The following is a 22,171-nucleotide window of genomic DNA, read 5'->3' as shown; positions in this document are numbered from 1 at the left end:
TGTAAAGCTTTCTCTTTACTTTCTAGTATAGATGCTGTAACATTGGCAGCATTCAGTAAAAGCACATTTTCCACAGTGTTAACGCTCTCTGGAGTGAGGCATTTGGTAATGTACCTGTGATGGAAGGACAGGGGGAAAATCCTCTCCCATACTTCTTAAACTGGCAGAGCTTTTGTATTGACACTTCCAAGAGGAGACAGCCCTGTGCACAAAGAGTGCAAGGCACTGTAAGCTATTCGGTTCTTGGAAGAAACATATGGGATAGATACCTGTATGCAGTGATTTGCCACAGTCATAAGGCACATGAACCCCTTCTTGGCAATGCCCCACTAACAGCCAACTCACTGTTGCAGGGGATTTCTTCTCTATTTTGCAGAAAGCCTAAGTAAATGTGGGGGAATGAAGAAAAGTGGAGGCAGAAGGAGAGGGGAAGTCACCTACATCCCCTATGTGGCCAGGCAGGACATGGCTTCCTCTCAGATGGGAGCAAGCGCTACAGGTCCAGAGCGCACACAGCCAAGCCGCTCTGGAGCAGCCTTCCAGCCCCAATTCCCCCAGAGCTGTGGCCACAGATCTCCTCCTCTGTCTTCTCCCACTCCCAACACCTTCATACGCGCCAGTCAGTACACTTACGGGACTCCAGCACCTTCTCTCCGTGCCCAAGGCCAGTGAGGGTATTTCGGTCAGTACTACCAAAAAACATTGAGAACTGTATCAGACAGGACACTTTAATAAATGCAAGCTTTTCACATCATAAATTTCCTTGTTATTACTTTGTTTTCTGAAGTCAATGTTTAACGTGAACATTGGATGCAGGTAGGGATAGAGCAGCAGCCCCCCAGCTGCAGTGTTTGAGGCAGCCGTAGCTGGAGGCTCTGGGCTCACTGAAAAAGGACAGGACAGAACAGAAATCCACTCACTGGTCCCAGCACTTTGCCTGACTCTATATTTGTATGGGCTTAGCTAAATCCCTTCCAAATTACATTTCCAGCCAATTTCATGCAGCAAGGAAAAAACCCCCCTCAACCCAGCCTGTCTTTATTCCGCTGTGATTATTTTTAATATATCCAATAATCGAGCCGTGGGATTAAGAACGTTAAAAATCAGGCTTAGAGCAAAAGCTGAGGTGGCCTAGGTGGCAGGGCACCGCAGAAGCTGGGGGTCTCCCTCAGGCAGGCCGCGGGGGCCGAGGCCGGCGGGAACCGCGGAGCGACGCTGCCACCTACCGCCCGCCACAGCCGCCACAGCCGCCACAGCCGCCGCAGCCGGCCCTTCCCGGCAGAACGGCACCAGCGGACGCAGGCAGCCTGCCCAAGGCTTGAGGGGCGGGGGTGTGGGGTGTGTGTGAAAATTGTAAGCGGCCGTCCCTTCAAATGGTTTTGGCAGGCAATGATCAAAAAAGGCAAATCAAGTCCCTGACAAAACGCCCGGGGTGAAGCAGAAGTGGAGAAAAGACCGTGACAGAGATCTGTCAGAGAGCCCCCGCGCACAGCCGCAGGGTGATCGCCACTTCCCCCTCTCTGCCTGCATCTTTCCATGCTCCAAGATGATGGAGTAGCAACGTGCTATTTCTTCTTCTTTTCCAGCACACACTGTATTAACCACATTTTACAGCTGTGCTTGCCTTAACGGAGAGAGGGGATATTTAATGCCTCGGCATTTGTTGTTGTAAGCCTGCGATAGCCTGCCCCTGGGCTTTACGGGCCTTGCTGGGCCTTGCAGCAGGGCTATCAGGCGTGGGACTAGAGACTGGGTTTCCCAAGTGCTCCAGCTCTCTCTGCAGCTACCCTGCCAACTTGACACCAGAGGGCGAGGAAGAAAGGGGAGACTGCAGCCCTACAGAGACAGCTCAGGCCTTCATGATTGTCTCCAAAAAATGGACAACCAGCTAGACTTCCTTCCTGACACATCAGTGAGCACCCCAGAGCTGATGGATGGGGGACAAGTTGTGCTGAAAGTTCACAGCCTTTTGGGCTATGAACCCTAGTCTGGATTTTTATGACCTCTCAGCACAGCTTTGCCCAGGCGGGCTGCCCCCCCGCCATGGTAGATGAGCAGGCTCTGCATCCTGGCTGTGCTTTAATGTGCTCTTGCTGTCCCTCTTTACAGCTTTTCCTAGGTTGCTGTTAAATAAGGTCTCAGATTCTAGTCTGCATGTTGTCCATGCAATCCATGTCTGCTTCTTCTGTGTTATTTCTTTACAGTTCACCTGGTATAACCAAAAGCCAACTGCATTTCATCGCACCGATGACAAGATTCTGGCAATCCTATGTCTTGCTCAGCATCCTCCTAGGCAGGAGAGCCAGAGGAATTAATTTTTGAGCAAAAGGAGAGAACTGAAGACTTCTTGTTAGAGGATGTGGAGGACCCTGACAGCACTGCTCAAGAAATTAAACCATCTAGGAAGAGGAACCTTGTCGGTAGATTTACAGTGGCTGCTAGGTCGTACAAGGGTAAACTCAGGTAGAAGACCCTACTCTGTGAAGGAGCAGAGGAACTATGAAGTGTATGGGGAGGAGTGCAGCAGAGAGGGGGTCAATCAGCCCCCAGACCGCTGTTTGGGGCATGTGCGTGTATGCAGGGATGGCACTCCACCCAGGAGGGTGGCAGGGGCAGCTGTCATCAGACCATGCCTCCAGAGAGGGGGAAGGTGGAGGCTAAACCCAGGCACTGCTGGAGACTCTCAGGCACTCCTTGGCTTTCAGCATTTAATACATTTCACAAAGGGCTTCCTTAGCAGCTTAAAGCAGCAGATTATTTTCTGGCTTGTGACTTGCTTTGGGCTGATCATATAGGAAAACCCAGGCTTAGTGCAACTCCTGTTCTGTGTTCCTGCCACAAGAAGTGGAATCTTCACCCACAGTCTGGTGTGCAGGGCTTTGGGGAGCAGAAATTAACCTGTGATGTCCCCCAGAGAGGCAAAGAGAGAGCTGAAAGGCACTAAAACTCAGTCCCGCCATCTCCTTCTGCTATGGTTTGGGAAAGGTGATACATGGATGCAACAGCTCACTGTGGAGGCTCACAGTCTTTAGGTTGTGTGAAGGAGACAGAAATAATTATGTCATTTTCAAATTTCACTTTTGTACCATGCAATAACCGGAGAAGCCTACCCCCTGACTTTTTCCTGTGTTCTCCCTACAGATGCAGTTTTCTGAGATTTCTAGTGCCAGGTTCAACTAGGGAGGGAGGTGGCTTTGGCTCACTGTGTTTCTTTGTGCCATCTCAAGTCCCTTTTCCACTCTGCTTGGGGTCAAACAGCCTCCAGTTGCCATCTTACACATAGCCCTTCCCTCACAAAGCCTCTGGGGAAGAGAAGATGTGGCACTGGCGTGTACTGTGATCACAAGGCCAGCAGCTTTGGTGTTTGTCATCAACAGACCAGGATGGTCTGTGGCTCTGTTCACATTACCATGTTCTGGGCTTTCTGATACAGATCAAAATACCTATCATACCCTGGGGCAAACAAAATGCCAATGAGCACTTAGCCTTCTTAAAAGCTTTATTTTCTTAAGCTTAAGATGTCCAATACCTCAGCTGAAGTCATACCTGACTTTTTTTGCAGGCTGCTTGGATATCGTAGGAACATAAGAAAGCAGATTCTGAAAAGACAGCTCAAGTTAGCATTAAAACCAGTCACATGGAAAAGTGCCTTTAAATACTGAATAAGAGAGAGAGAAAAAAAGGCTATCAAAGTTACAGATACCCACAAAAACTAAAAACATTCTTAAGGCATGTGTGACACTCTGCAAAAGCTTGCAGGTCAGCAGTCCACCAGTCTAACATGACTTCTCTGCAATCCACCCAATAAAGTCAACCACTTTATTGAAGGCAAATCCACCTGAAAAATTAAAGCTGAAGACAAGTAGAGTGGCTGAGTGTCATGGTTTAACCCCAGCCAGCAACGAAGCCCCACACAGCCGCTCACTCAGTCCCCCCTGGTGGCATGGGGAGAGAATCGGAAGGGTAAAAGGGAGAAAACTCATGGGTTGAGATAAAGATATTTAATAGGGAAAGCAAAAGCTGCACACACAAGCAAAGCAAGGAATTCATTCACTCCTTCCCATGGGCAGGCAGGTGTTCAGCCATCTCCAGGCAAACAGGGCTCCATCACGCGTAACGGTTACTTGGGAAGACAAACGCCATCAGTCCGAACGTCCCCCCCTTCCTTCTTCTTCCCCCAGCTGTATATGCTAAGCAAGACGCCATATGGTATGGAATAACCCTTCAATCACTTGGGGTCAGCTGTCCCAGCCGTGTCCCCTCCCAACTTCTTGTGCACCCCCAGCCTACTCGCTGGTGGGGTGGGGTGAGAGGCAGAAGAGGCCATGACTCTGTGTAAGCGCTGCTCAGCAGTAACGAAAACATCCCTGTGTTATCAACACTGTTCCCAGCACAAATCCAAAACACAGCCCCATACTAGCTACTGTGAAGAAAATTAACTCTACCCCAGCCAAAACCAGCACAGAAAACTGAGCCCCCAAAAAGCAAAGCATTTCCAAGTACAATTTGCAAGACTTCAGCCAAGTGCTCACCTCTTTGTTGCCCATGGGCTTATTATTATTATTGTTTGTGTGATGTGGCTTTCTGTCTGATCTGTGGTCTTCTAACGGTACTTCTGCCACTTCTCAATGTCATCTTACACTTTTTGGAGGAGGAGTTGCCTGAGTTTTGTCCTTTGGGAAGATAAAGGAGGGAAGTTGGCAAATTAAAATGCCTAAATGCAGGCTTCCCTTTTTAGCGCTTTTTTAAGACCAGTCCCCATTCTTCCCTAAGTGTTATTTAATCCAGAAGACTGGAAATGAAGCCTCAGACCAGCTAGAATTCCTCCTCCTCCTCCTGCTGCTGCTGCAAAAAGACCTTAGAAACCATCTGTAGGCCTCTAAAGATAGGTATTTTTCTCTGGTACCAGAGCTGTCAGATCAGCCTTTTCTTTATTCCCAGGGCAAACGTGACTTCTATGTGTACAACCCTGGCTGAGGAAGCTCTCCAACACCTTATTCTACTCTAACATGACACGAGATAACCTTTCTTTGCCACCTCCCAATCTCCACAACTCTCCAAGATGTGGTGGGCAGTGGAGCAATACACCTACAGTGAGTCTTTTAATAGAGATGGCTGGTAAGTCAAGTTTCAGTGTACACTTCCCAAAAATCATATGGCTTTTGGGTGAGTCACGTCAGCAGTGTTACCCTTCCCTTTGCATTTGGACTCCTACATATGCTGTGGTTTACCGTGCAGCCAGAGTTCATTTGCAGAAGGCATCGACATCATGATCCTGGGTTATGAAGAACTAAATTGACAGGGGTTTTTTAATTGTTACAATGATACTTACCTGCATGGATGCTCTGTAGAGTGCACGAAGCGTGCATCGGGTCTATTTGAGTGGCTTTGTGCTTCTTCCAGGTCTGATTATCTCTCATGCCTCCTCAAAATGCTCTGTCTGAAAAGCTCTGGAAGTTCACTTGCCACTATCATTTTAAGTAATGGTAACAACACGTTTTGTTTTGTTTTGTCCTCTCTTTACCTACCTTCCCAGTTCTCTCTGATATTAAAATAAAACCTAGGTGTCAGCAGAGAAAAATTCTGACTTGACTCCCTTGACTAGAACATACACAGTTTTACACCAGCCATTCAAGGAATTGTAGGGCCAATAGCAGCAATGTCATTAGGAAAAAACAGAGTATTTTAATACCATTAATTTACTTAACATCAGCTTGTACCTTTACGTCAGTTGCAGCAAGCCTTTTTTTTTAGAAAGTCCCGTTTTCATTCTCAGGGATGATAATGTGCTGCACATAAAACATGTTTGGAGGTGCAACATTTGTCAGCTGAGGATTGAAGAGGGGAAGGCCCCAAGACTGCAGTTACTGAAACACACACGTCTGAGTGGGAGTGGAGTGGGTATTCTTTAGTGAGCACATGTCAACCGAGAGAGGGAGCAGCAGAAATGAAATGAGAAACAAAGCAGGAATTCAACAGAGAAAGAGGTACGCCTCTTCGCCTTCAGATTCAAGTGGTAGCTCAATCTTTGTATAAAGGTTATGATTTATCATTTCTTAGAAGGTCTCTTCTTTCTTTCCTGGACCAGAATACTTGCTGCTTTTTTTGCTCCATGTTGCAAAAGTAATAATGTCACATGTTAATGTCCTGGAAATAAGATCTGAAGAGTATTTAACAAAGACTCAGGTAACAGCAAAGGCTTGAGTAATTCATATTCAAAAATATTTAATTTTCAGATATTCATTATATGTGTCAAATTCAGCAAAAAGATTGTAACATACAGCATCACAGTGACATATAATCAAGCCGTAATGGTGCAGTTTATTACAACTGTGTAAACAAAAGTAAGTGTTTCTGTAATGGCACTCTTCATGAACCAAATTCTGGCATACAGAATCTCAGCAGAAGTCAAAAGAAACATTTACAAAGAAAAGAAAACCCCAAACTGAAGCACAGGATACGAACCTGGCCAAAATGGACCAATCCACATTTCATAAGAGAAAAAAGTGTCCTCAGAATTTTTGCTTGCTTGCTTTTAAGGAAATTCAGTCTGGCTTTTTTCAAGGCATCAATCCAGTACATGAAATATTTTTACTATTATTGAATGATATGAACAAAAAGTAAACATCTCTTAATTATGACCATGTCAATACCTCCTACTGTGCCATTATTAAAGGAGACAAGAGATGATTTGGGAATGTTATTGTCTGTATAGCATGACACCTGCAGAAGATATTCCCTAGGAAATAAGTTATTGAGAAATAAAATCCAATGTGCTCCATCAAAGAAATTTTCTTTGTGCGTAAGTATCTAAGAGAAAAGGCAGTACCTTGCTTTCCTGTAACAGAAGTGAATGATTTGATTGTAAGACAATGTACATACTGTAAACTGTAAAATGGGGGTTCAACATGAAATACACTCATCTCAACACAGATTTTAAATATTAGCACCTAAAATATAACGCTAGGATTTAAAAATTTTTAGTAGCTTTCAGGTCATGCATTAGTTATAACTTGCTTGACAGATACAATTTTGCCAGCAACATTTTAGTGTTCTGTGAGATCCTCTTAATAAACACATATAGGTCTGAATGCCACTACATTTTACACATGTACATTTCATACGGGACGTTTTGCATATGTCCCATCTGCAGAGCAGGCCGCACAGTAGGAGGAGGTATAGATAGAGCAAAGAAGTTACAGTTATTAAAAAATACTGGAAAACTGGGAGTATGTGATATAATTACAAGCTGGTATCTTCAGTTTACAGAAAGCTATAAATTTACTTGTTTAAAAAGAGACATCCAAAATGTGCTTACTCACATGCTGACACAGAGTTCATGCAAACTATTAAAAAAAAAGTTATAAATTTTGCCCTTCAGAAATGCTGCATATAACTCATCCTCAAATAAACTGAAGCCCCCTCAGAAACAACAAGGACCTCATGTGCAGATCGACACAAGGAACATGTAATTGCTTCCTCTGTAATGAGAAGTGAACAGCAGTATCAAACAGGAATTTTCATTGAATCGTACTTCATTTCAAACACTGTTAAGTCCAAATCCAGGTTCATTTGTCATTAATCAGTAAGACTACCTTTAAAAAAAAAAGTTATTTTCTTGGAGGAAGAACATTTTCTTCATAATAGCCTGGATTTACTACATTTCCAGCTGGATCATATCTAGCCACCACAAATGTTGAGCCATCACTAGCAGATGCTTTTCCAACTCCCATCTTTTTTGTGTTCTTCCAAACCATTGCTGTGAAGTGACCTGAAGAAAGAAAGATAAACATATGCACTCATTTTAGGTACTAAAACTATACCATTCCCTTTAACATGTGAGGGGGAGGAAGAAAGAAAAATACAAAACTGTTTCTTTTTCTAACAGGAGAACAAGCTAAGGACACAAAAATAAAACTACATTTAGCATTTTGTCTTGAAAAAGCCTGATCTGATCTGGTTCCACACTACTATTCCCATTTCCATGTCCTATATCCAAATAAGAATACCTAGTAAGGGAATCATGGAAGAAGTAGTTTGAGGAGTAGCTGATATAAAATTGGACAAAGAAATCATGGTCTTCACTCCCCGCAGTGTGAATAGCAGTTCTGACAGTGACAATGATTCGTTTGCTTTGACCATCATTTGCTTTGACCGTGCAGACTCCCCCATGTGTCTGCATGTGCAACTATTCAAAATAACACTGGTTTTGTGGCTCCTTCTGCCTAGTTGTAGTAGTCACCCCTGCATTGTGCTGCTCCGTCAGTTGTACCCCCTATGCACAGACAGACCCCATGAGAGAAAAACATTATTTTCTTCATCTGAAACAAGCTTGGGTATATCTCTTGCTTGAGCATTATTCAAGGAACAATGTTCTTATGTTCATTCAACACCGGATTGTCAATATGCAGCCAATGGCCTGTGGCTCATCTCCAAATTATGTCTGAAGTTATCTCTGTGACTGGAGTGATATAACTTGGTAGAAGACACATGTCAATGTAAACAACAGCATAGTTAGTAAGACACCTATATGATTCCAATTTAGTATTTTCTACAAATTAAATTCCCTTAAAACTAAGTTGCCTTTTAAAAACTTTGGAGTCAGAGGAAAAATACAATATTAAAAAAAACCCACAAATTTTGCTTACTTCTTCATTTCTCAGTTTCCTTTTACCCTTTTGTGAGTTTCTAACATAAAACTTTGAGGAAATTCTAATTTTTTCCCCTCTAATTTTTTTCCTAAGAAATAAAGGTAGTTTTTTGAAAAATACCTAAACAAGTTCTCTAGCCAATTTCTTAAAATAAAAGCTGCGTTGTTGAAGAAACAGTGCCCAGTCTGAACTTACCTGTCCCAGAAGAAAACCCTGGGTTTTGAAAGCTGTAATTTTTTATTTCACTGTACCATCTGTCAGCCACATCCTTTCCTGAAAGACAAAAGAAATCTATTGTGGAATCATGACATAAACACAGAAGTGTGGCTCACTTATAGCCTGGCCAGCAAGATCTTCTGTGAATAGCTGGCAAGAACTTCTAGAAACATGGAGAAACAGTCTTTTTACTGAAAAGTTTTTGAAATGTAGGTAACATGGTAGTACATGTAACTTACCAAATATTTATTGTTTTGCAATAGCTGTTGCTACTCAGTTACTAAGTAGTCCGATGCTTTTTGTTAAGCATCTCATGCCATCAATGCCATCAATGACTTGAGTTCTGTTCGACGCAAACAGTCCATCAGTTCTTCCACTGGAGTGCCAGGGACTGTGCTGCCAGCACAGCCTGGCTCAAAGCCTGGGCAGGCAACCCATGAAACAGCTGTAGAACCAGGTAGAGTTCATCCCATTCAGGGAAGATCTCTGCAGCAAGGTGCTCATCTGGTAGGACAGAGCTGATGAAGAGCACTATACTATCACCAACAGATCAAGAAACAGAACCACCCACCAATTCTCGCCTGCGGTTAAAACTTTACAACGTTGAAATCAGAAAAAACTTTGAACAAGTGAGGTCTGTGTGGCACAGCATTTGGATTGAGTTGGGGAAGAAATCCCTTTAGTCCTCAAAGAAATCATCTGGCAATTTAACACATTGAGTTTACATTTTTTTTTTGCCCACAACCTCCTGGAACTTTCAGCCTGGAAGGCAGTGAAGACACATCTCCCTCACCTTGGATGAGTGCTCCTGTCATGAGGCTTCTACATACAGCTTTCAGCAGCTCCCTCCCTCTTGGAACGTGTTTGAAAAGACTTAAGTAAGCCTTGGCAGATTTTCTGAGCAAAGGGCACAGGGGCCTTTTCTACAGGGAGGCCTCCCACCTGTGGATGCAGGTATATGAAGATATCCCCTTAGAGCTCCAAGCAAACCAAAGAAAAATGACACTTCTGACATCCTCTAGTTTTCCATGTTCGCATCAGCCTTTAATACTTCAAATTTCTGAGTGCATTTATTTTTAGTGATTCTTACTTAGCCCTTGAGCCATTGTGGATGTCCACTTTGAGGCATTCTAACTCGGGGTACTACAGTCAGACACCTCAAATATACATGCCAAGGAGCTGCTTCTATGTGGAAGTCTTTGTGTCCAGCACATTAATCAAAGGCTTTCACTGACCACAGCTGTATAAGGACTATGACTACGGCCAGTGATGTAGCACTACATGCCTGTGGGTCTCTAAGGTTGATGTTCGCCAAAGAAACAATCCTTCGTTGTTTTCTGTTGAACCATTAAGGAACCTGATAGAAAGGAGGAGATTCTGATAATCTGCAGTGGATCCGGTGGAACAGGCAGTGCAGAGGGCAGGAGCTTAGACCAGAACTTGCAGATGCTATGTACTAAAAAGTCAAATGTTACTTCTTTTCCATTACTGGTTGTTAGGAAATTCTTGTGTCAAACACTGGGGAGGGAAAAGGGGGCAGGTTTTTCCCTGAGCTATATGAATAATGAAATTTCTGCTTAGCATTCCAGGAAGTATAACGCAAGGCTAGCTGATTTCATAGCAAGCTGCCAATGCTGTTAAGCCTACCGTCATGAAGAACGCTGGTCCCTGGTGGACCGTTGGCTGCAGAACAGCAATGACTCATGTCTTAAACTTGCACTGTTCTAGAAGTCAGACACTGAGCTGTTAACTCCTTGAAACTTCAGTTGCTTTATGAGTGCAGTCTGCTAAAAGGATGGCATTGTTAGCCTGGCAGGCTGGCTGTCAGAGCTGTCACTGAAAAGAAAATATTGAATGAAATGCCATCTCTTGAGAGGTCTGTGAACTGAAAGTACTATGAACTTACCTGTGCCACACTGCTTGTTAGGAATGGTGCTCTCCTAGTAGAGTCAGTTTACATTTTCTACATAAAAAGGTAGCAAAACTTCTCTTGCTTCCCAAAGTAAATGTTTCAGGAATAACAATAGGTTCCTTCTTTCCCTGCTCTCCCTGCACCAAACAACAAACCCTGTAGACTTGTTTTACGGCTGAAGTCTGTAATGCAAATAAAATATCTGTTCATTTGTTACTCAAACTAAAGCTAAAATGAAGACTGAAAAACGTGCAGAGAGCAATCTTTATGCAATTCAAAGGGAAAAGAAAAAGCACATAGCACAAAAAAAAAAACAAACAAACAAACATCGTCCTGTCCCACCCTAGACTTCAAAGCTATGAAGGATTTAGATGTGTTTGTGGCAAGCTGGGCGGTGAGAATGTGACTGCAGACACGTGAGATCTTATGAAGCACATGTATTTTGTGTGTACAAGTGCTTAAGTGACTGTACTATGTAAGTAGTATTTTTACAGATGTAGGACTGCATTCCCACTGCTGCCAGCACTTCATTCCCTCCATCTATCTATCAGTGTGACATAGCATAAAGAGCAGTTCAAGAGAAAATCATCCCCACTCTGCTTACTGTAGCTCTAAGAAGTGTACCTAGGCTCCACATGACAAGAACTTAAAATCTCCGTAAATGGAAATGTTGCAAGACACATGGAATTCTTGACAAACACAGTATCTCTTCATATTTTTTTTTTAATTTAAAGAATACCATCATATGAAAACTTCATAACACTTTAATTGAAGGGGGGTGGCAATGGCATCAGATAAGAATACCTCGATCCTGTACATGAAAGACAACAGGCATAGTTGGGTAGCACAATCCATGATGTGTTAATTCCCAGCCCTCAGGGATGAAAGCTTGCAACTTACTGCAGCCAGGCAGTGAAAGCCTAGAAGCTGATAGCTATGCTCCATTTATGTATGTGCAGAATCAGGTTATCATTATATGGCATTGCTGTCATCCTCCTTGAATTAGGAGTCATTGCATCATAGGCTGTGAGAAATTAAAGACTGACTTGTTCCTGGCAAAACACAAGGTGACCAAAGGACTAGGCAACTCAGGCAACTTTTGACAGACTCTGTCTTGAAATGTTAAAGAAGTTAAAGAAGTGTCCTGGAAGTGAAGGGAATGAATTGTATCTGTCATATGCCACAGGAGATGAGGGGGTTCCTACATGGAAGTTATTACCATGTGAGAAGACAGGTAGGTACCTAGTGATTAAACATGCTCTCTTTCTTCTGAAATACTTTTCTTCTGATTGTTTGCCCCTTGGGGAGCAGGAAACAATGCAGTGGTGGGACACAAGCCAAACCAGTGTTGAAAGTGACAGCTGATACACAGGGGACTAAGGGAAAACTCTGTTTTGAGCCCAGTGACCCTTGGGCTTCCCAGGGCCTACAGAAAATGACCTGAGAGAGAACAGCAGAGGGGTCAGCAGAGCACTGAGCCCACCTGCTTTAGCAGCAACTTGTATGCTCAGATTTGCTGGTTCAGAGAACTGACCACAGTATTTCCATTTCAAATTATTACAGAATAAGTGATGCAATTAGTGTCAGTTTCCCTTGCATTTGAATGTTTCATTGAAAACAGTTCCCACTCCCCGCAAAGGCCCCCCCAAAACAGATGTTGGTTATTGTTTAAAATGCATTTCAATCAGAAGGAAAGAAAAAAAAGAAATCTCACTCCCACCCCTCATTTCCGATTGTAGCAGAAATGATTGAAGTTTACTTCTATCAAAAAGCATGCAGATCTGTCTTACAGTCAGCACTGCAGCTTCTCTTCTGTTGCTCCCTTTGCAGAACCCATTACTAGATTGCTATTTTTTTAAAATATCCTTCCTGTTTGCATTGCTGTAAACCACATTCACAGTTTCAACACTTTCTCTATGGAAACAGTTTGACTCCACCCTTCTCCTAGTGATAGCTGACTGACGACCTGCTTGGTTAGACTTACTAGCTGTTCATTTTGGAAGAGGCTGAATCTTGCTCTAATGAGTTTCAGCAGTACCATGACTCTCTCGACATATCTACATCGCACAAAAACTTGGCAAAACAATCCTTGAATTAGTACCCAAGTATAGTTCTGCCCAAGACTAGGTCCAGAATCAGCATAGTGATTTTATTTTATTTACCCAAGCTATGAGCTAGTAATGTGGCCACACTGACTGTGCCTCAAGCTGCCTCATATGGTCAGAGCACTGACCATATGAGGTCAGTCCGTACGTAGGACTAACAGTCCTGGTGTAAAGTTCTTCTGCTGATACCACTCTTTGAAGGGTAGAGAGAGAAAAAGGGGCCACTTCATGTAAACAGGTGTCAGTACTCTTGCCTGGCCATGCCCTGCATCTCATCAGTTGTCCTTTTGCCTCATTAAATTTCATTTCTAAGTGTTCTGCTGGGTGAGGAGCTCTATTCTGTGTGGATGGGGGGTGGGCCTGAGTGCCAACAACTTGTATCAGACCAAGGGTTGCAGGGACCTGGGTGTCTGTGGTGCCAGCAACTGGAGCACTAGTGCGGGTGCGAGTGTGTCAGCACTAGCACAGCACGAGCTGGACTAGCTGGTAAGCAGGTGAAGTGGCCTGGGAGGAGTCGCTACAGAAGTGAGTGGCCACCGCAGGGACAAGGGGGTCCTGGCCGACAGCCAGGGAGCTGCGTGTGCGTGAGATGCGCTGTAGCAGCAACGGGAGCGGAAATGCAGCCTCAGGGGTTTGTATGTCCAGGTGCCAGCAGCTGGGGAGACTCGGATACAGGGGCAGCTACTGAGCAGACTGAGTGTCTGAGCCCAGCTGCTGCAGGGATCCACACTGGAATTTTGCTTTCATTACTGAAATATCTATATTAGATATATTATTTTATGTCATAAAATATAAATTTTTATATATATGAATACGTTACTGGAAAAAATACTTTCTATATATATATATTATTTTATTTTTATATATTGCAATAACAGACTTCATCGTGATCAGCCAGAAAGGGGAACAGGATGAGGCCACTGGTGCTGTTTATGTGAACGCTAACTGCATCTGTCTGTGCTGATCTGTGTGGCCACCTGCATATAAACACATGTACATGCTGTATATGCATGTTTGTGCGTGCCAGCCTGGGAATACACTCTCAGCCTCACTACTGGGGACAAAGCTGTGGCAGCCCTACTACTGTATTCAGCTCCCCCTAACGTTTAATTTCTCTGGGCCCAGCCTTACTGTTTCTCCTCATACTAAAGAATCCTTAAATCTTCAAGTAATCCCACTAAGTTAGTTGCTAAAAACATTTGAATAAAATCACTCAGGACATATTTCTGTGCAAGAATGGGCAGCACCATGGCAATCTACTTAAAAACTAGGTACCCCAAACCTCAGAATTTTCCTCAAATGTTTTTCTAGGTTTTGTTATCACAACCTTCCTTCCACCAGTCTGAGGGGAAAAAAGGTAAAGTAGATTTAAATTTGCCTCAGAAATAAAATATCTCCCTAGACTGAAGTCACAGTAATGGTTTTAGGAAGTAATCCTCTACTTCCAGTGTTTCTCATGCAGGTCCTTATTTTATTTTACTTGACTTTATGTAACAATACTGTATAAGCCTGGTGTTAGACAGCAAGAGATGCATCAAGGCAGGCTCTCAGTTAGGGCATGCTCCTCCAGGGCTGGGGCAGAGGGTGTCTGTGCTGCTCTGCCCACTCATCCCCATCTGTAGGCAGACCCAGGTTCCTCCCATAACAGATTTGGGTGATAACATACAGTAAATTTCTCTTACGAACTCTAGAGTTCATAAGCTGCAGTGTTTTCACCAGCAACATGGCACGTTCTTCACGCCACACCAGCCGTCCCAACCAGAATTTAGTCATCCAGTGCTTGCCTTCAGCCTCCCGACACATGAGAAATGAGACAGGGCATCCTGAGAAGCCTGACATACTACAGCTGCCAAGGCAGGCTGCGGTCTCTCGCATTAGTGGCAGATGACAGCTCACTTATTTGAACACAAAGAGAAGTCTGCCACAGAGCAGTTCCTGCAGGACTGGAGGGAGGAAACAGCTGACAACTATTTCTTGGATTACATGGATAAACATATTTCCAGCGACAGCTTTAGGCTATGTAACTCTCAAATCCTAAATACAATTCAAAGTATTCTTGTACCAGGAGAGGGGTCAAACTAGAAGGCTCTTATAGTTCAAAGCATGTTTCTTCTCTGAAACAAGAAATACATCTTCTGGCATTACTACAGAACTCAGTAAGAGCCAAAATAAACAATAGAATCACTTTTTTAGAGAGAATACAGAGTATGCTGGAGGTTTATTGAGTTTTGCTTTATCTGGGAAAGAAACCGGAAGACACTGCCTGCCTTTGTTAAGCCCTTGAAAGGACGCTTTAATATAAATTTCAGCCTCACTGAGCAGGGTGCAAATTAACTATCCAAAGGGAACTATATGAGAAAAAGAGGATGAATGAACCAGCTCCACAGAGATGAAGACTAAGCCCAGGCAAGAGAATAACTTTATTTGAAGAACTAGTTTTCTCATTCTGGTACTTTGAATGATCCTGTAGAAGTGTTTTACAGAACAAAAGAGGATGTAGCTTAATTTTCTCAGCAGGACATTCAATCCTGTGGATAAAAAAATAGCAACAAAATTGCTCAAATCTGGCAAGTTATGTATGGAAACAGTGCATTGAAGACAACAAATGGGATCCAGAAAAAGACAGGCATTTGTGTTTTGTTTCCAGCTCTCTAAATTGGGATTCTGTGACTTTAACCTTGGGGGAAAGAGCACAGGCCATTAACAAAAACAAGAAGGAAGAAGTAAGCTCAGTCAGTGAGTCATAGCCACTATGCAAACTTTGCCGTACATCTGTGTTTTCCCATGCTGCTCTGAACCCTTGCCTCAGACTCTTGCAATGGACAGAATGCCAAATATGAGTAGACCAAATTGTATTTTTCCACCCCAGGTTTCTTTTTCAACATGAAAAAATACCCATTAGGGACTAGAGTTGGCACTTGCAGAGGAACTGAGCAGTGTCCCTGGGTCTAAAATTTCCAGGTTCTTCAAACAGGGCCTCCAGCCTGCAGAAATGAACTTCTGTCTCCCTCAGACTGTGCTGGAAATTCCAGGGGTAGATGGGAATAAAACAAGCAAGTGGTTACTTTTAATACATCCCACCTGCTGTCTCAGCAGGCTAAGGCATGAGCCCTGCCCGCTGGAGGAGGCAGGAGGAAAGAGCCTGCTAAACGTCGCTCCGACTGAGGGCTGTGTGCTGGTTTTGGCTGGGGTAGAGTTAATTTTCGTCACAGTAGCTAGTATGGGGCTGTGTTTTGGATTTGTGCTGGGAACAGTGTTGATAACACAGGGATGTTTTCGTTACTGCTGAGCAGCGCTTACACAGAGTCATGGCCTCTTCTGCTTCTCACCCCACCCCACCAGCGAGTAGGCTGGGGGTGCACAAGAAGCTGGGAGGGGACACAGCCGGGACAGCTGACCCCAAGTGACCAAAGGGCTATTCCATACTATATGGCGTCATGCTCAGCATATAGAGCTGGAGGAAGGAGAAGGAAGGGGGGGACGTTCGGAGCGATGGCGTTTGTCTTCCCAAGTAACCATTACGTGTGATGGAGCCCTGTTTGCCTGGAGATGGCTGAACACCTGCCTGCCCATGGGAAGCAGTGAATGAATTCCTTGCTTTGCTTTGATTGCGTATGCGGCTTTCCCTATTAAACTGTCTTTATCTCATCCCATGAGTTTTCTCCCTTTTACTCTTCCAATTCTCTCCCCCATCCCACCAGGGGGGAGTGAGCGAGCGGCTGTGTGGGGCTTCGTTGCCAGCTGGGGTTAAACCACGACAGGCTCACTGCAGGCTGTCAGCCTGGCCAAAATTCATCTCTTTGGGCATCCAAACCAAAGGCTGACATTTACGTGTTAACATTTATGATCAGAAAATATATGGAGTATTTTTGTCTTCAGAAGTGAAGGCATGGAAAAGGGCTCAAAGCCTGTTTGCTGACAGAGCAGAAGAGACTAGATGTCGAACACATTAGCCTCTGTCACTTTGGTGTCCGCCTCCCCCGTTTTTGCTCGCACAAACAGGAACTGGTGTGTAGCAGTTGCCATTTTCCACCTTCCTCACCAGAGCTGGCCTGTGGTCAGCCCTCTCTTTGGCTGGGACAAACTAAGGATAAAGGTGAAGTACAGGGCATTGACGGCTGCCTTCTCTCCTCCTAGGGACATACAAGTAGCACTCAAGACAGCTCCACAGCCGGGACATATGGAGCAGCCTAGCTGCCAAGTCCTACCTCCAAAGGGACAGAGCACACTAGCACAGTCCCTTACCCCCTCTGTGCCTACACGTGCTCCTTGCTCTCAGTACAGGTGGGTGACTGCAAACCCCACCATCCTGTCCCCATGGAGCCTGGGCTGGGCTGGGCTGGGCTGTGGTGGACGCAATTTCGAAGCAGAGGAAATGCCAGTAGTCTTGCAACCAGACACTCTGAGCCCAAAGTACATGAGACAAGCCATTTATCCAGTGTCTATGAGACAACAAGAGAAGAAAGCTTACCTGGTTGGTCATAAGATGCCCATGCTAGGTTTTCTCCACATTTTCCATTAGCAGACTCGGAGCTGTGTTTGAGGACCCTCGTGGTAGCCAGTTCTTCTGCATACCTAGCAAAGGAATCCACACATTGAGTCATGGACCACAGCCACACCGAGTAGAGAGGAGGAGGAGCAGGAGGAAGAGGAGGAGATGCAAGCAAGGAATTTTGCTGGAAGGTGACGGTTTAAGCTAATTACTCAGCTGCAAAGCCCTGAAGTCACAGATGCTTTACGCTTACATAGATCTAGGAGTGAGGCAAAGGGAAGGCCTAGAGGCCATTTCCCCTGTCTTTCATGAGCATCTGTGTCACTGCTGAGAAGGGCCTAGAAGAAACCAAAGGGCAGATCTCCTCCCACCGTGTTCTGCCCAGCACCTGGAAATCCACCGGGCATCCTTAGCTGCAGCTGCTGGGCGAAAGGGAGGTACCTGCAGCAATCGCTACAGGTGTCACCTCCTGACATTTCTAGGCCCCTCACGGGAGTAACTTCAATGTTCTTGATGAGATGGAAAGAAGACCAAAGTGGGGATTCAGTCAAAGCAAGTGTAAAAAGCCTACATTTACAAATGAAAAAAAAAAAGCCAAATGCAAAACAAAAGCAATGTGCCAGGCAACAGTATGGAGGAGAAGGGGACCACACAGTGAATCTGAGGCAACAACTGTGTATACCAACACAGGGATAAGCAGCACTGTTTCTATAGAAGTTGACATGTAGGAGAGCGTGGGATGTATTTTATTGTCTTACAACAATAGGGTTAAGAAGAACATAATGTGTAAAACAATTATTCTCTTTATTCAACATTGGAGAGGCTTCCGTACAGAGACTGAAATTGGAAAGACTATTTGCTGTTTCTCACAGTGCAGGAAATAGGAGGCAACACACAAAATCATCAGGTCACAGATTTAAAAGTCAAGTAAGACAAAGCACTTTTTCCACACTGTGCAGCAGAAGTCATCGCCACAGGACAATGCAGACATCAAAGCACATGTGGGTTTGAAAAAGAGCTAGACAAATTTACATTGTGTGTGGGAAATCTTCAGGAGTTATTAAACAACAAACAGCAACAAAAAAATGAGGATACAACCTACTGCTTAGGAAAAACATAATTTCCAGGAGAAATCTGTAATTTCCGGGAGAAGATAATGGGGGAAGGATCACCACATTTGTTTTGTCCTGTTACTCCTTCCCTAATCATGAATTACTGGCATCTGCCAGACAGGAAGTTTGTCCACCTGAACATTTTGGCCCAAGCTAGTACTTCAGTCATCAGGTTCTCATTTCCTTCTGTCCTACTCCTTTCAAAAAAAAAAAAAAAAAAGGGCATTTAATTACCTCCATTAATTTAGAAATCCCAAAAATTTGTCAGTTGTCAGTCTGCTAGATCCTGAACTAGAGGATCTGTAGATGTTCCTTCATGCCCAATATCACTACAGTCCTGAAATTTTTCTCTTCAAGAATTCCCACATCCCAAGCAAGAGACAAGACTGGAACAAAGTACCCATTGCACACGGACAAAGTTGCCAAGGATTTGAGACAAAGGGTGATTAATTCGCTCTAGCTCAGGCAGTTGAAAGCATGCAATTTGCATCTGAGATCATCACCCTATGCTTCATTACAGTCAGAGATAAACAGACACCTGCTGAGGGTGACTCATCTCATGCTAAAGCAGGGATCCAATAGTCAGTTCATCTAACCTGTCGCAATTATTGGAACTGAAAATAGTAGGAAACAGATCATTTTCAACACAGATAGAGAAGCATGGAAAAGTACCCAGAGATACACCAGATATATACCAACAAAGATATCAGATATACCTAAAGAAAAGGTGAAGTTCTTCTTCGAATTTAAGATTATGCAAAATCTCTCCTGACAAATAAGAGATTTATTATATTTCATGTCTTCTATTCAGATCAAACAATTTCTGGGTTTTGCTATCAACCAGTTTCACCCGTCTCTGAACATGTATCTTTTAATTCTTACAAGTTAAGTTACAGACCACAACCAAAGGTTTCCTATTGTTATTCATCACAGCGGGAAAAGTCAGCTGAGACCAGAGAGGACTGTGAGGAATTCCAGAAGGACCTAAAAATACTCAGCAAGGGCAATAGCACACTTAGAGATAAATGTGGAGCAACGCATACTTGACAAAATAATCTGAACTATTCATACAAGTTGACTTGTTCAAACCAACTGTAGCACTTTGGAGACACAACAAGTGTTATTGACAAGTCAATGAAATTTCTTCCTCGTTGTGAGGCATCATGTAAAACAGAAACAAAATGACCCTTTGAAGAACAGAAGGAAAACCCCAGCTGATTTCAAAGGTATGTGGATGAGTCACTGTCATTCCATCTCTTCAAAATACTGTATCCAGTTATCATGGTGTCTCAAGAAAAAAAATTGTGAAAAAAAAAAAAAAGACAGAATCAGATTTTGCTTGCTGCCAGAGGGCATGTCTACATGCTATGTACATGGTGCATTGTACAGCACAACACCTGGTGGAGATTCTGGTCTAGGTGTGTGGGAGCTGGTGTATCTGTGTGACAGTGTGGCACCATGCTGGGACAGTAAATCAGTTTCTGGAAAGGCTACAGCCTCTCTGGCTCCCAGCCAGCCGGCACGGAAAAGTCTGCAAGGTTATGGTAGAAAGCCTAACGGGAGATGAGATCTCATGTCTGCAGGGATCAAACTGGCCACTATTTAGCTATTATGGAAAGACATTTATTTTCTGAATAGTCTAATCAGCATTTACTCCTTCAGGTATCTCCTTTGTACTGTGAGGATCGCCTGAAAAAACTGAAGATTTTCAAATCTACTTTGAAAAAGGTTGCTGTAAAGGGAAAGAAAATAATCTGGTTGTTGTGTCTACAGCAAAGAGGACAAGCAGTATTGGACTCAAATTTCTGTAAGGAAGACTTAAGACAGACAGCAGGAAGATGGATCCACTCTTCGTTAGACTGACAAGAACTAACTAACACTGGAGAAGAGGTAAGATGTGTCCCTCCTGACAGTCTTGAGAACAACGTATACTGATTTTGCTTTTGGGTCAGGGAGATAGACAATTTGATCTGAAATTACTTCCTTCCGATTCCATTGATCTTAGACCAGTCATCACTTCCTACCATGAAAAAGTTCTTTTCTCACTATTTCAGCAGCAGTGGATATTCTGCTGCAGATGACATCGTCTGACAGAGGTGGTGGTGAAGCATGTTTTAGGCAACTACCCTCTGCAGAGGAGACATACCAGTGTAGACAGATGCAGCCCACGTCTGGAAAAGGGTGCAAGAAAGATTTCTACAGTTGTGACCACAGAAGTGTCCATGTGACCAGCTGGCGCTATGTGGAGAAAGAAGGGACGAAAAGGGTTGGGTAGGGAGACAGAAAGAGTAGAGTCCCTCACTTTCCACCCAGTAAGTCCTCACTGAATGTCAGCATGTCAAAAGGCAAATATTTTTGCAGTATGCACAGTCAAACCTAACGGATAAAAGTGTCACAAATCTCATTAGAGAAAAGAAAGGACTGAACTCACTGTTGGGCTCCTCTGTTTAACTTCTTGCAGAGTTTTAAGGGGGGGACTCCGTGTTTCTTCCTGTAGTCATTGTGTGCTTTCAAGACTTCTTCAGCAAATTGTTTGGAAGCTGAAATCACATCAAAAAAATTGGAAAGGTCTGTCAAATACAGACATTAGTGAAGACAGAAAAAGCATACCCTGTAGCTAAGACACTGGTGCAGGCTGGACTGAAGAACAGAAGAATTACGCTCCTCATTACCTGGGAGTAAGATGAAATGAACCGTTAATGCCTTCCATCCACGAACTAACTCTAAGAGACAATCCCATTGGGATAGTACAGACTCATTAAAGGTTGAAGAAAAATGTGAAACTTCTTCCTTTCCTCAATAGCAAGGTGATTTAAGGTTAGTTTGGCTGACTTTCATTTTAAGATTTCAGCGCACTGCATCACCATTGCAAAGAAGTCTCAGAGTAAGCAGCAAATAGGTCCCTTGAGGAGAGGCACTAAAAATGCAAATTAATGTCACTGCATGCAAGAATTTTCTGTATTAGTCAAGACACCACCTAAAGAAAACAGAGATACTAAAATGTGTAGAACTATGCAAATACTTTGAAATGTGCATCATTCTTTTTATTCATTATATAGTACAAATTCATAGAAATCTCAAAATGCACCTTTATTTGGCTCAAGACAAATAATTGTTCACAAACAGCAAGTGGTAAGGAAAGAAACAACTGCTGGGGATGACTTTTTTCCCCTGTGCTAGAGTACATTCGGTAAATATCTGAATTCCAAAGATACTGCAAAGCTTTAAAAAAGTTCCTGTATGTACCCTGATAAACTTGAGACTTTCAGCAGCACAAGGCAGAGGACAAGCGACAAGTCACAGTGCAATTCACCTTGATGGCAATTTCATGTTACCTCCTTTTACGACTTTGCTGATTTTTAACCCAAGAATCACAGGGAAAAAAAAATAAAATCTTCCCTCGCACTGGTCACTCTGTAGAATTTCCTGCTTTAAGAGAAATTTGGAACCTGAAACAGGGTATTGGGGCAGTTAGAGAGGTATGGATAGCATCTTCAAAACAGAAAGACAGTTTTCACTTTCTCTGTTTTGCTGAAGCTTCTGAACAGGCCAAGACATCTTTGAATATTTACTCCACTTCTACCATGACACAGGTTTCTACATTTATTAATGATTCATCAGCTTTATTTCTGAATATCCTAATTAGCATGACTATCATCATTTTCCTTGTAAGACACTTCTGA

At 43.5% G+C, this 22,171-nt stretch overlaps 1 protein-coding gene across 2 annotated transcripts in view; it reads right to left on the bottom strand.

The window, feature by feature from the left end:
- Nucleotides 1-5,720: 5,720 nt before the first annotated feature.
- GLIPR2 (GLI pathogenesis related 2) overlaps nucleotides 5,721-22,171 on the bottom strand; it is a 28,659-nt gene continuing 12,208 nt past the window's right edge. Inside the window, exons 2-5 of one of the 2 annotated variants that reach the window (XM_072852870.1) lie at nucleotides 20,920-21,028; nucleotides 17,356-17,459; nucleotides 8,847-8,924; nucleotides 5,721-7,771 (exon numbers count right to left, since the gene is read on the bottom strand). In XM_072852870.1, coding sequence (XP_072708971.1) covers nucleotides 7,611-7,771; nucleotides 8,847-8,924; nucleotides 17,356-17,459; nucleotides 20,920-21,028 — 452 coding nt within the window. In that variant the 3' untranslated portion in view covers nucleotides 5,721-7,610. Of the gene's footprint in view, nucleotides 7,772-8,846; nucleotides 8,925-15,077; nucleotides 15,413-17,355; nucleotides 17,460-20,919; nucleotides 21,029-22,171 lie in introns of those variants that run through there. The other variant, XM_072852871.1, reaches the window with a different exon arrangement.

This window comes from Ciconia boyciana, chromosome 2, assembly GCF_034638445.1.
Source record: "Ciconia boyciana chromosome 2, ASM3463844v1, whole genome shotgun sequence".
Taxonomy (NCBI): domain Eukaryota; kingdom Metazoa; phylum Chordata; class Aves; order Ciconiiformes; family Ciconiidae; genus Ciconia; species Ciconia boyciana.
The sequence above is the reverse complement of the archived record's forward strand: the minus strand, read 5'-3'. Positions and strand labels throughout refer to the sequence as shown.